The sequence below is a fragment of the Carassius carassius genome, chromosome 16 (genome assembly GCF_963082965.1).
Source record: "Carassius carassius chromosome 16, fCarCar2.1, whole genome shotgun sequence".
Taxonomy (NCBI): domain Eukaryota; kingdom Metazoa; phylum Chordata; class Actinopteri; order Cypriniformes; family Cyprinidae; genus Carassius; species Carassius carassius.
The window spans coordinates 18858543-18871164 of NC_081770.1; the positions used below are offsets into that span (position 1 = coordinate 18858543).

Genomic DNA, 12622 nt, shown 5'->3' on the forward strand with positions numbered 1-12622 from the left:
CTTTGCAAGCACGGCGCAGTGCATGTGTGTTCTATATCAGAATGGCTCCTAAACCAGCAGCATCACACACATGTTGTGAATGCCGGCAAAGACTCACACTGAAGAGAAGAAATGTTGAATAAAGTCATTATTTCTGTTTTCTTTGCACGCAAAAAGTATTCTAATAGTTTCAAAACACGGAAGTCACATGGACTATTTTAATAATGCCCTTACTACCTTTTTGGGCCTTGAACATTGTAGTTGTGTTGCATTCTAAGCTATCGGATTTCATCAAGAATATCTTAATTTGTGTTCCGAAGATGAGCATAGGTCTTACGGGGTTTGGAAAGACATGAGAGTGAGAAATGAATGACAGAATGTACATTAAATATCCCTTTAAATGAGTAAACCTTGAGACCCCACTTGCGCTATGGGATTAAAAGTAGTTGCCGAAAGTAAACTTTTGTGAAATTTCTTGAGCACAAAAGTCCATTGTCCTTTGTAATATATAAAGCACAGCTAACAAAAAAGTTACTTTAAAACCAAGCTGACGGATTTCTGACGGTCAACATGGCAAATAATTGAGACCAACTTCGACCTTTCATGAAATTCCTGATAGCATGGATCCCTAACTTAATACTTGGAACAAATGAAAAACAACAGCAAATGTGACAAGCAACTTTAATCTAATTCAAACAATTGAAGAAAAAAAGCACACTGTTTACAGAGGCACTTTATAAACTCTGCCGCTAGCTGTCGACAGCTAAGAAATCTGTTGATTTAATGTTGATTTATAGAGGTTTTATGGCTGTTTCCTGCTATTTCAGTGCTGGTGTGGTGCAAGAAGTACCTGTGCTTTTGCTATTGGGCTCGGTGATGTTTCGGCTGTTGTTGTTGAGGGTTTGAAAGGGGGGCAGAACAACGGCGGGGGGCGTGGGGGTTGGGGTGCTGCTGTTGGCGCTCACATGGCTCATCTAAAGGAGAAAGAGATCGCTGAAGGTGCTATTCCACACATATACACAAAATACTCATGCCGTTGCACATGCATACATCTCGGTTAGTGACACACATGCGGACACACTCTCCGTTTGCTTTTTCAGGCAGAATGGATGAGTAACACACACAGATGCCCACAGCCGTACACTGCTGGTTCGCCCGTCCGCTAACATGCACTAATGATTGGGTTAGAGTTCGGCATGCTGGACCCTTCTGGAAATGCCAGGGAGAGCCCAATGAGGTGTAGGACACGGGCTACACACCTGACTTCCCTGGGAGGTGCGTCTGGAAGAGATCCAGGAGGCAGCCTTCAGTCGGCCCAGCTCCAACAGCACCTTGCCCCTGGCGCACTGCAGGATCACAGCACACACAGCTTTGGCATTGTAGGCTGTGTCTTCTCGCTCGTATTCTCTCCAACACACTTTCACATACTTTCAAGAACCTTTACACATGTGCAAAGACCTGATGCCAAAACATAACACCCTCGCTCTCGTTCGGGAAGCCAAACCCATTGAACTGAACTACGCAGGGAGGGTACAGTCAACTGGGCTCAGTGCAACCTTATTTGAGCTCCACAAAATGGCACAATACTGCAGCTTCTTTTTGTCCTGTTCAGAACATCACCATGAAGGCCTTTTTGATTCATGTGAAAACCGTTATATGAAGTGTGTTTTAGAGTGAACATGCATTTGAACTAAATTTAAAACAATGAAACATTTGATTTGACATTCGATTTGACTTGTTGATTTTAACTTGTATGCTGACATCTATAAATCACAGCCCATGCAAAAAATTAAATAAGGTGTCTGCACCGGCCACTATGATTATAAGACGTGGAATTCAGTGTTTTTGTCACTTGAGATGAATTAAGTGATCCTACATAAAGCTTTGGACCCCCATGAATTCTTCAAGCTCCATTTAATGGGAATACACATTGCAAACATATATATATATATATATATATATATATATATATACACATATACATATACACATATACATATATATATATATATATATATATATATATATATATATATATATATATATATATATATATATATATATATATATATATATATATATATAATCTTCTTGAAATCATTACTGTGACTGCAGACAAAACAAAATATTTCAATAAGAAATCCGAAAATGTTTATAAATACCACAGACCTCAACAGCCACTAAATACACAATCAAACAGCGACACCTAGTGGCAGCATCTTGCAACTCAACTAAGTGTTTTTGAAACGTTGTAAACTTTGGGTTTTAGGATTCAGGTGGAGCTCACCTTGAGAATGGCAGCGACGGTCTCCTGTGAGGCCTGTCTCATGTCCTCTCCATCCACAGACAGGATCTGATCACCCTGCATCAGTCTGCCGTCCAGATCAGCCGCTCCGCCCTTCACCACATCTGAGATGAACACACCCTTACCATTTCTGAAGAGGGAGGAGGAGAAAGAGGACATTTAGTCATGTTTGTGTACAACCAAAATAATTACTGCATTGTGCAGTTTTTTTTTGTATTGTATTCGTGCATTTTTTTTTACAAATGTAAAAATATAAATTATATTGTGCATTTGGTTTCATTACTTTAAAATGATTATTATTTGGAGCATTTTATTTAATTGTATCGTTAAAAAATATGACAGTATTATAGCATAATGTATTTTTATTTTTTCAAAACTATTACTGTGTTAAACTACTAATATTATTTTAAGAATTTTATTTTATTTAATTTTTAAAACGATTACTACTGCATTGTACATTTTATCTTATTTTGAATTCTTGTATTGTGCATTTCATTATATTATTTAATTTCAAAATGATTATTGTACTATGCATTTTATTGATAAGTGACTTTGGACAATTGTACTGTGCAATTTGAAAATGCAAGCTGCTTTGAATAAAAGTGTCTGCTAAATGAATACATTTGAATGTAAATATATTATTTTAAAATATGATATTGTGCACTTTTATAATTAGAAAATGATTAGACTTTATTATGCATTGTTTTATTCATTTGAAAAATACTTTATTGCCAATTAAAATATTATTGCACTGTGTATTTCATTATATTATTTTAAAAATGACTGTACTCTGCATTTTATTAAGATACTACTTTAAAATGATATTTTATTGAGCTTTTTATTTCATGATATTAAAGTAAATGATTACTGTTGCATTGTGCATTTTTATTAAAATGATAACTTAATTTCCCGTTTTTTGCCTTTTCTCCTCATAAGAAAAAACAAGCTTGCACTCGCCTCTTCCCAACGATGCTCAGGCCCAGCCCGCGTCCGGTTCTCTTCTGCAGTTCAACACGGAACATGTCGAGGTTCTCCTCGTCCCTGTATTGCGCCTCGTCGCGCAGGACCGTCAACCGCACTTTGGCCGGTGTTTGCCGTAGAGCAGCTATCGCATCTTCATGAGCCACGCTCCGCAGATCTACTCCGTTGACCTGCAGGGGGCGCCAGAGAACACAGTCTCCTTACACGTTTACAATTATGCAAAAGCTCACACTACTCTATGTCCAGAAGATGGCGCTATTGTCAAAGTTAAACACAGAGAAGCACTGTTCAGATCTATAAGAATTCACAATAAAGCCGAGCCTCGAACAAACATCAAATCTCCATTTTGCTTAAAAAAGGCAGACCAGCTGTCAGTGACATCACAGAGGCTCTACAGCCTTACAACACACTCTCTCATACACACAAACAGACCTCGAGAATCTGATCTCCGGCCCAGAGACGACCGTCCCGCGCTGCAGCCCCCTCCTCATACACTTCATGAATCACTATGGCATCCTGAAAAGAGGAGAAATATGTGTGAAGAGGAGAAATGTGGTTAAAAAATAAATAAAATAGATATAAATTCCTATCGCTCCTATCTTAAAGGAACAGCTCACCTAAAAATTATGTCATCATTTACTCAACCTTACATTTCAAATGCGTATGAAACAGAAAAATTACAATGAAACAGAAATCTAAGCTTGAAACCGCCATAATGGAGACAAAAGTAACACAAAAAGACTCTTTAGCCATCTTTCAAGTCTTCTGAAATCATACCATAGATGTTTGAAAAACAATAAAAAGTTCAAATTAACTTATCTGTGATTAATATTAAAAATAGTTTATTTTCCATTTTAGTTGAATAATTATTCTATTTTGTTAGTGCTTGTCATTTTTTGTTTTCTATCTCTACACAGCTATTTATTTTTTATTTCAGTTTTAGTAATTTTAATACTTCAGTCATTTTTTTTTTAAACTCAAATTATATTTAGTTGCCAAGGCAAAATCCTTGATAACGATTTTCATGTAATATTTCAATTTTATTGTATTTCAGCTGTATTTTAAATCACTGAAAATTAATTTTAGTTGACAATATCAACACTGGTCATTAATAATTTAAAAATCTGGAAATCTTCTGCTTTTGTGAATCAATCATTCTTTTGAGTCGGATCTTTTTAACAAATCTCTCTCAGAGTACAAAAATTGAATGATTTGTTTATGAATTAAACTGATCATGCTCTCGAGTTCAACTTGCTGACTTCATTCGGTTAAGAGCTCACAGGAGGAAAAGATTATTACCGAATAACTTTGATAACAAAAGTTATCAGTTTGTTCCTCATACAATACAGTGCATGTGTCATACAGATCAATTTTATGAAATTTTATTTGCATCCTTTATTGAAGCTTGAAAGCTTTAGTCACTTTTTTGTAACTGAATGAAAAAGAGCAACCAGCACATTTTCTAAAATATCTTCATTTGTGCTCCACAGAAGAGAGTATGTCATACTTATTTGGAGCGACATGAGGATTCATCATTTCTGCTCCCCTTCACCTTTAAAAATCTGTTATATAAAAACACACATCTGGGACATTTTTGTTTTTCTGCTGAAAACCTGTGGAGCCCCAGGGCTGGTTTTGTTGACTCATGAAAGCCTTTGACAGCTAAACTAGCCCACAGACCTGGAGCGCTGCAGAATTATGATGGCGAGGTGGCAGTACACTGATAAAACCCGAGGCGATGTTCATCTCTGCCGGGCAGGGAAAGTCAGGGCAGACAAAAAGCTCCTGCTGTGACCTGCCTGTTCCAATGCAGCCCTGCGGCACACTGGAACGAATGAGCCCTGTGTCTTTTATCTAGCTATTTTTTAACATTAGAAAGCATCCTGGGTGTGTATGCTACCAAATTTAGGTAAAAATAAGCAATCAAAAACAATAAATGTGCCACTGACTGAAACTGACATTAAAATGGCTCATTCATGCATGTTCCAATCAAAAGAGCTGTATGTGAATACTGCCTTTTTGCAAACTAACACTTACATCACTGATTTACAAAACTGAAATCATAAAAACTGAAAAATACAAAAGACAATATAAGAAAAAGAAAAAGAAAAAAATACAACAAAAAACTAAAAGCTGAAAGACAAAAACCACATAGAAAAACAGATAATTGTTCTTGAAAAATACAAATAAAATCTAAAACAAACACAAAAGACAAACTAAAGAGTAAAACGAAATGGAGACAAAAAACTAAAATGCAAGACAAAAGAAAAACCAAGAAAAATCAAAATAAAACTAAACTGAACAAAAAGCAAAAAACAAAATCAATCAATACAAAAATCTGCAAAAATGGAAACAAAAACAAAAGAATGACAAAGCAAAATAAAAAACAAAAAGACAACAAAAATGGAACAGAAAAAAAATCTATAAAAGACAAACAAAACAGAAAACAAAAAAGGCAAAATAGCAACAAAAACCTCAGACAAAATAAAACAATAAAAAACACATAAAAATTACAAAAAAACAACAAAACCAAAAAAAAGAGAAAAACTTAAAAATATATATATTTTTAAAAGACAAGGCAAAACAAAAGAAAAACAAACAAAAAACAATACTGAAAAAATAATAGTAAAAAAATAATAGTGAAAAACAAACAAAAGCAATCAATAAATAAAGCAAATAACATTTTATTTCAGGTATCATACCAGCTGCGTATCTTTGCCGCCGACTATACTGAGACCTAGTCCAGAGCGGCCTTTAGAAATCTCAATAACCGTCTCTTGTCCTGGAACTATGGGACACGTAGCAGGGTCTGAAACACACAGAGAGAAATAAAGATGATGCAAGTCCTTCATGTTCAGTGTTTTAGTTTAAAAAACTACAACTGTCAGTGTTCAAAGAGACAGAGGCAGATCCACGTGGCAGCGCTGTGTTGTTTTCATTTCAGTCTTGATTAAACATGCACTTGCAACGCTACATTAAAAAAAAGTCCATATAAACATGAGAATTAAAGTAACAAAGTAAAGCGTTTTAAACCAAATCTGTGACACTGAGCTTGTTGCACCTTTGCTGCAGTACTCAAAGTCAGGGCTGGAGCCAGGGACTGGCACGGATGAGCCAGAGGACGGGACCTCCAGAGAACTGGCTGAGGGCCTGGTGGAAGTCCTCTGGATTTTTGGAAGACTGTTGATCTGGAGACGATGCAGGACAAGGGAGAGTTCACAGCAGAGAGACACACAGAGGTTAGACTGTTTACTAACGGCTGCCATGTTTTGTCTAGGCAGAGCTTTCATGTTTTGGCACCTGTTTAAATGAGTAAAAAATCTCATCCAACTCGCATGCAACTCAATTAAAGTCGACAGGAACTCAAAATTAATATATTAATGATGACTAAGAAAGTTGAATGTGCCGCAAATAGTGTTTTGTGCAGCACAAACATATACTTTAATGAACAAACACACCTGCTCCACAAGAGGCTTGGGTGACTGTTCGCTGGGAGACTCCAAAATCTTCTCTGAGGACTTCAGCTTCAGACAAGATTAATAGACTGTAATTGGTTCTGTCACTTAGTACAACAGGATACACCACCCAAATTTAATGGAGCAATTATGAAACTAACCTTCATGGCACGTTTTGATTCATGAGTACAACGGCAAGGGTGGAAATGCATTACTAGCAATGTGATAAATGTTTGAAACATTAAAAAAAAACAATTTCCATAAATACATTGGCTGCATTAAAAACTCGGTATTAAAAATGTTAAAGCTGAAATTAAAGGAAAAAAAAGTGATGTAAAAACAAAGAAGAAAGGAAAAATATATAATATAAATAACACATTTATCAATATATGGGTATTTTATATATTTATTTATTTATTAATAATAGGTATATTATAGTGCATATTAAAGCATTTTCTATATTGAAAAGCATATATAATAATATAATAATGTATGCGGGAAAAAAAAGGTTATTTTGCAATTTTCACCCAAATTTTCTATAAATACAGTGAGGTTCAAAAACCTGAAACTGCATGAAAAATCGGGGTTTCTGAAATATATATATATATATATATATATATAGACTGAATTATATTTATATACACATACGTATGTTTGCATTTATTTTATAAACAAGCTGAAAATAAGAATGCAAAAAGTAAACATTATTTAAATCATATAATAAATCATCAAATACATATTACACATACAGACATATAAAACGACTTATAAATACTAAATAATACATTATTTATATAGGTATGTTACATACACAATAAATTGCATTGCATACTGAGCACAGTATACATTTTGTAAATACAGTACAGGTAGCATATGATCCTGAACATACTTCTTAGGTGTTCCTCACCTTCAGTGCTGACTCTCCATCTCTGAAAGTCTTCTGCGTCTGATGTGTCTGCGTGGAGCTCACGGGCCGCACCACGCTGGGCTGATCCTGTACGAGTCAGACAAACAGGTAAAATAAAGCGCGAGGCCTAGATACTCTCCGTAGAGCCTCAACTAGGTCAAAACTGCATTCGCCGCACTCGGCTGCAAGCTAGAGGCAGCCGAGGACAATGAGCAGCTGTTAAGAGTCAAGAGCCCACAAGGCATTTTCAACTATTTACTGAAACAAATTCACATTAAGGGCAGAAACGGCTGGTCCGAGCTCAGACTGACAATGAGGGGAGATGGGATAGAGTCGTAAAACGCTGAGTCAAGAGTCATTATTGTTCTTGCATCATATCTGTTGAAAAGCCTGGCTTACAAGCATATCAGACTGAAGTGATTTTCCTTTAAATCCGAGACTCTATATGAAAGTATTTTTCCAGAATCTTTATGTGTGTATAATTATTAATATCTGTCTAATCATTACCTTGATTATCAGCGGCTCAGGGGAGTGTCTGCTCAGAGGGAGGATCTCGGGTAACTGTGGCTTCTCCGCTGGAGCTGGAGTTGCTGTCGTATTTTGATGCGTCTGAAAAACAGTTCTGAAATCAGCTGAACTCTTCTAACATTTGTTTTTCAGCACTGGAAGAAGGGGGGAGGACCTCTAATTACCTCAATAAATTAAATAAAAGAATTAAGTCAATAAATGAATGGATACAAAATAAATTTAATATTGTCATAGAAAATAAAAAACAATAATATAACTATTTATTATTAATATATTAAATATTAAATGTGACATTTACGTTTATTTGTACACGTACAATGTTAAATTTAATTAATAATAATTTATTTATTAATTTTATTCATATTTATATTTTTTCCTGAAAGTGAAAATGCTGTAGACTGTGGCACAGCATAATCAATGTGTGTGTTATGCGGACAAAACAGGCAATTTATTCAAAAAACTTCAATAGATAGATACATAAATATAATATTATCATATCTAATATCTAACAACAGAAAAATAATAATAACAGATTACATGTTAATATATTAAATATGAAATTTGTTATCTATATTTTTAAACATTAAATTAACAAATGTATTAATGTGTATTTAAATTAAATACATATTTTTATAGTTAATTTTTTTTTTCTGAAGGCATAACATCAGCATAATCATGACATTTATATTATGCGGAGCATGATTTTAGACCAATGCATTTTCAAAGTGGTTGACAAAATTATTAAGACAAAACAGGCAATCTGAGCAATAAATAAATAAAATATTACCAGATTAAAATACTAATATATAATCTGATAATAGTTTCTAAAATCTAGATTTTAAAATATTACATTAACAAATTTATTTATACTTAAAACTGGTAAAAAAAAAAAAAAAAAACCTGATTTACAGAGAAGAAACGTAAACACAGATTCTAATGAAGTCAGATTTGGTTGTTCATAATGTACCGTACCTCACTGGACAAGAACGAGGAAGGCTGGGAAAGAAAAGGAGCGACAGCCATTTGATTGATAGCATCTTCATTCCTATCAACCGACAGAAACGATGGAATATTAATAACCATTCACAGCAAATGACACGCAATGACACAAAAGTATAAAGCATTCACACAATTTTACAAAAATAGTGAAACAAACGTTAAATTATTTGTAATTTCACCAGCAAAACACCTGGAAGGGACAGTTCACCTGAAAATAAAAAACAATCTGTCATTATTTACTCTTTACCCTCATTTCGTTCCAAATCTATAAGAGCTTCTTTCTTCTGATGGACACACACTAAAAAAGATATTTTGAAGAATGTGTACTTTATGGTATTTTTTCATACTATGGAAGTCAATGGCTACCGTCAACTATGGTTACCAACATTATTCAAAATATCTTCTTTTGTGCTCAACAGAACTCGTAAGGTTTGAAACAAATTGAGGGTGAGTTACTGATAACAGTATTTTAATTTTTGGGAGAATTTCCCTTAAAAAAACGCATATCCAAGTAAAATGATGCCCATCCTTTTGATGATGCCAAAATTGGTCTGGCTCGCTCTCTACTTCTCATGTCCCAGATTTATCTGCTCAGATCGATAAGGACTGATGGACCAGATGAATTGAGATGTTACGCTATGGATCCTTATGTGACGAGTAATAAATCGCTCCCTATACCCCTCCTTTCTGTTCACCTTGGCGTTATTGTCTTTGCTCGCTAAATGACCCATTTCCAATTACAGCTAATGTGTTTCTGTCAAGGTGAGGTCAACGGAGGTGATCAGAATTTATGAAACGATCAATCCTCAGCTTGTTTCCAAATAACCCCTTTCTGATCGAAACGCCAAATCTGAACTAGTGTCCTGATTTCATCCAGTTTTGAAACCCCTTTGCTAAACAACGGTGACATTTTGCCATTGGCGTCACAGATGGACACGCTTTCATCTTGACCACAGTTAACGTTGAAATGGCAACCTGCTTTCCTCTTTTGCATCCCATCATGTGTCGCCAAATGACTTTTGACAGAATACAAATCATTTAACAAGGGGTTTCCTGCAAACTGGGCATCCATTAAAGTGAATCTATTAACATTCAGTAGCATGTTAGCGCTGTTTCGACAGACGTAAACAGAGCTGCCCGTCATATTTTTCAGACCTCGGATAATTAGCTGTAGATAAGGAGGAGATATTGGGGTCTTTACACAGCCGTTATCAGCAAAACCTGTCGGAACGACAAAACAAGCAGTCAAATAAAGGTTAAGCTATCAAATACTTTCGCAAAAACACAAGATATGAACAGAAACCGATGATAAGTCTCTGATTACGCCTGGAATGACAAAGCCAGCTCTCGTTTATGATGGACTGAAGGGCTGTGCTGCTTTAAAACCATGTGTTGCATTACAAAAATCCTCTAGGTGATCAAAAACGCTTTATAGTGACAGCAGTTCCAGTTTATTAAACCATATCACAGCTCACCCTCTGGATGGGAGGACATGACAACTCCAGATATACTGCAATCAAAATACTGTATCAATGTCACATGGCTTTGCTCGTGCTGCCAAGAATACACACAAGCCAGCATGTGTTTGATTTGGTACTTAGGAACAATGACTACACGTTTCAAAGTGACAAGAGACAGAGATAACTTGATATGGATCATGCACAGACTGCAATAACCTCCTGAAAAAGCCTGTTTTATGGGTTTTCAGCTTGATCAAGGAGTTTGGACAGGAGAAAAAATGCAATACATTCATCTTTGGGCAAGTGAGATTGCGTGGTTTGAGTAATTGCAAGAAGGGAAGAATGTCAGTTTCTGCAAGCTTGTTCGGTTCAAGCTCAAGACTGACAATAATGCACAACATTTTGAGCTGGTTAAAAGTATTAGAGCTGTCAACGAGTTAATAAAGTGATAATAATATTATTCTTGAATTTGTTACAATTAATCACACATTTCAAAGCTCCAGAGGTAAAAACTAACACATTATAATAAATTCACGATCTCATTATTTTTAATGAGTTAAAGAATTCATAACAAAGCTGAGAGTCATGTCTTAGAAATGAACAGATGGTAGTGTGTGAACACAGCAGGCTGAGGGTCATGTTTGAGGGTCTCTTACCTGACTAGGACGAGATTGACCTTTGATTCGGCGCTTTTTATTACGGCCGATGCGTTCTGGTGACTCCTGCCATACAACACCTGGTTGTTTATCTAATGGAGGCACAAGAAATTCTGTTAGCACTGGACAAAAAACAAGACTTGTCACAGAAAACTGTAAAATGATGTTAACACTGTAGTTTGATCATATTTTATGATCAATTTATATGCAGTAATCTAGGTAAATCGAAATAATTCACAGTTTTCCTCCTAAGAAAGCCATTGTTTATTACCATGGAACATAATAAAACAAAACAACAACTGAAATATACAGATAATATTTGAAACAGGATCAGGGAAATGAACTGCAACAAAGGTAAAACTGAAAAACTTGGTGGAAAACCAAACAAAACAAAATGGAGAAACTTGGGATAAAATGGCAAAAAAAGAATCAAACAAAAGTGTGAAAATGTAATAATAATAAATCTGAGTAAGATGGGGGGAATGTTAAAACAAAAACACAAAACAAAACTAGAAACAAACAAAAAGGAATCTGAGGAAAATGGAAACAAAACAAATCAATGAAACTTAAAATGGCAACCAAATAAAAACAAATGCAATCAAACAAAAAAAGTGTGAAAATTTAAACAACAAATCTGAGTAATGTGGGGGGAATGTCAAGACAAAAAAAAAAACAATAATAAAAAAAAAAAGTTAAAATGTAAGAGTATAACTGAGGTGTCAAATTAAAACAAAAGAAGAAACAAAACAAAAAAAAAAACTGAGAAACTCAAAAAATGGCAAAAAAGAAACAAAAAGCGTGATGAAAATTTTGAAAGCAAAAATGAGAAACTCGGGGGAATTTGTTATTTGTCAACAACCAATATACAGACAAAACTGCATCGTCATTTGAACTCCGAGAACCACATCCCTAAAAACCTGTGGTTATACCATGGTATTTTTGTAAGAGTTTGCTCTGCTGAACTGTTTACACGTAACTGAGTATCACTTGTGTGATCTAGAAATCTAGACTTGTGTCTCCAATCACCTGTGACAGAATCATCAGGCAGGAGCACTAGCGGATCGTGAATAATGCCGCAGTGTGTTCACGTCTAATGGAGATAGATATTAGACAAAGGTCAGCGAGCACTGCTCTGAGCCTCGTCTGCTCCAGGCCTCTAATTCAACACCAAAATACGCCATTCGTACGTGTCGACCAAATTGCTAAATCGATAGGCAATTCCGAGGAGGAAACGAATGTGGAAACCAAAATGCCATGTGGACGGGAAAAGATCAGGGAATTTATTGTGGGATCCAGCAATACGGAGGACCAGCTGAGTTCATTCAGGAATGAATTGCGAATGACTTCCTGAA

General features: G+C 35.4%; 1 protein-coding gene across 1 annotated transcript in view; it reads right to left on the minus strand.

The window, feature by feature from the left end:
* LOC132160200 (inaD-like protein) overlaps window positions 1–12622 on the minus strand; it is a 128547-nt gene that overhangs the window by 12229 nt on the left and 103696 nt on the right. Inside the window, exons 31-42 of the mRNA XM_059569946.1 lie at window positions 11271–11362; window positions 9128–9200; window positions 8135–8236; window positions 7628–7714; window positions 6724–6789; window positions 6327–6453; window positions 5968–6074; window positions 3698–3781; window positions 3242–3435; window positions 2267–2414; window positions 1239–1325; window positions 830–953 (exon numbers count right to left, since the gene is read on the minus strand). Coding sequence (XP_059425929.1) covers window positions 830–953; window positions 1239–1325; window positions 2267–2414; window positions 3242–3435; window positions 3698–3781; window positions 5968–6074; window positions 6327–6453; window positions 6724–6789; window positions 7628–7714; window positions 8135–8236; window positions 9128–9200; window positions 11271–11362 — 1291 coding nt within the window. The remainder of the gene's footprint in view (window positions 1–829; window positions 954–1238; window positions 1326–2266; window positions 2415–3241; window positions 3436–3697; window positions 3782–5967; window positions 6075–6326; window positions 6454–6723; window positions 6790–7627; window positions 7715–8134; window positions 8237–9127; window positions 9201–11270; window positions 11363–12622) is intronic.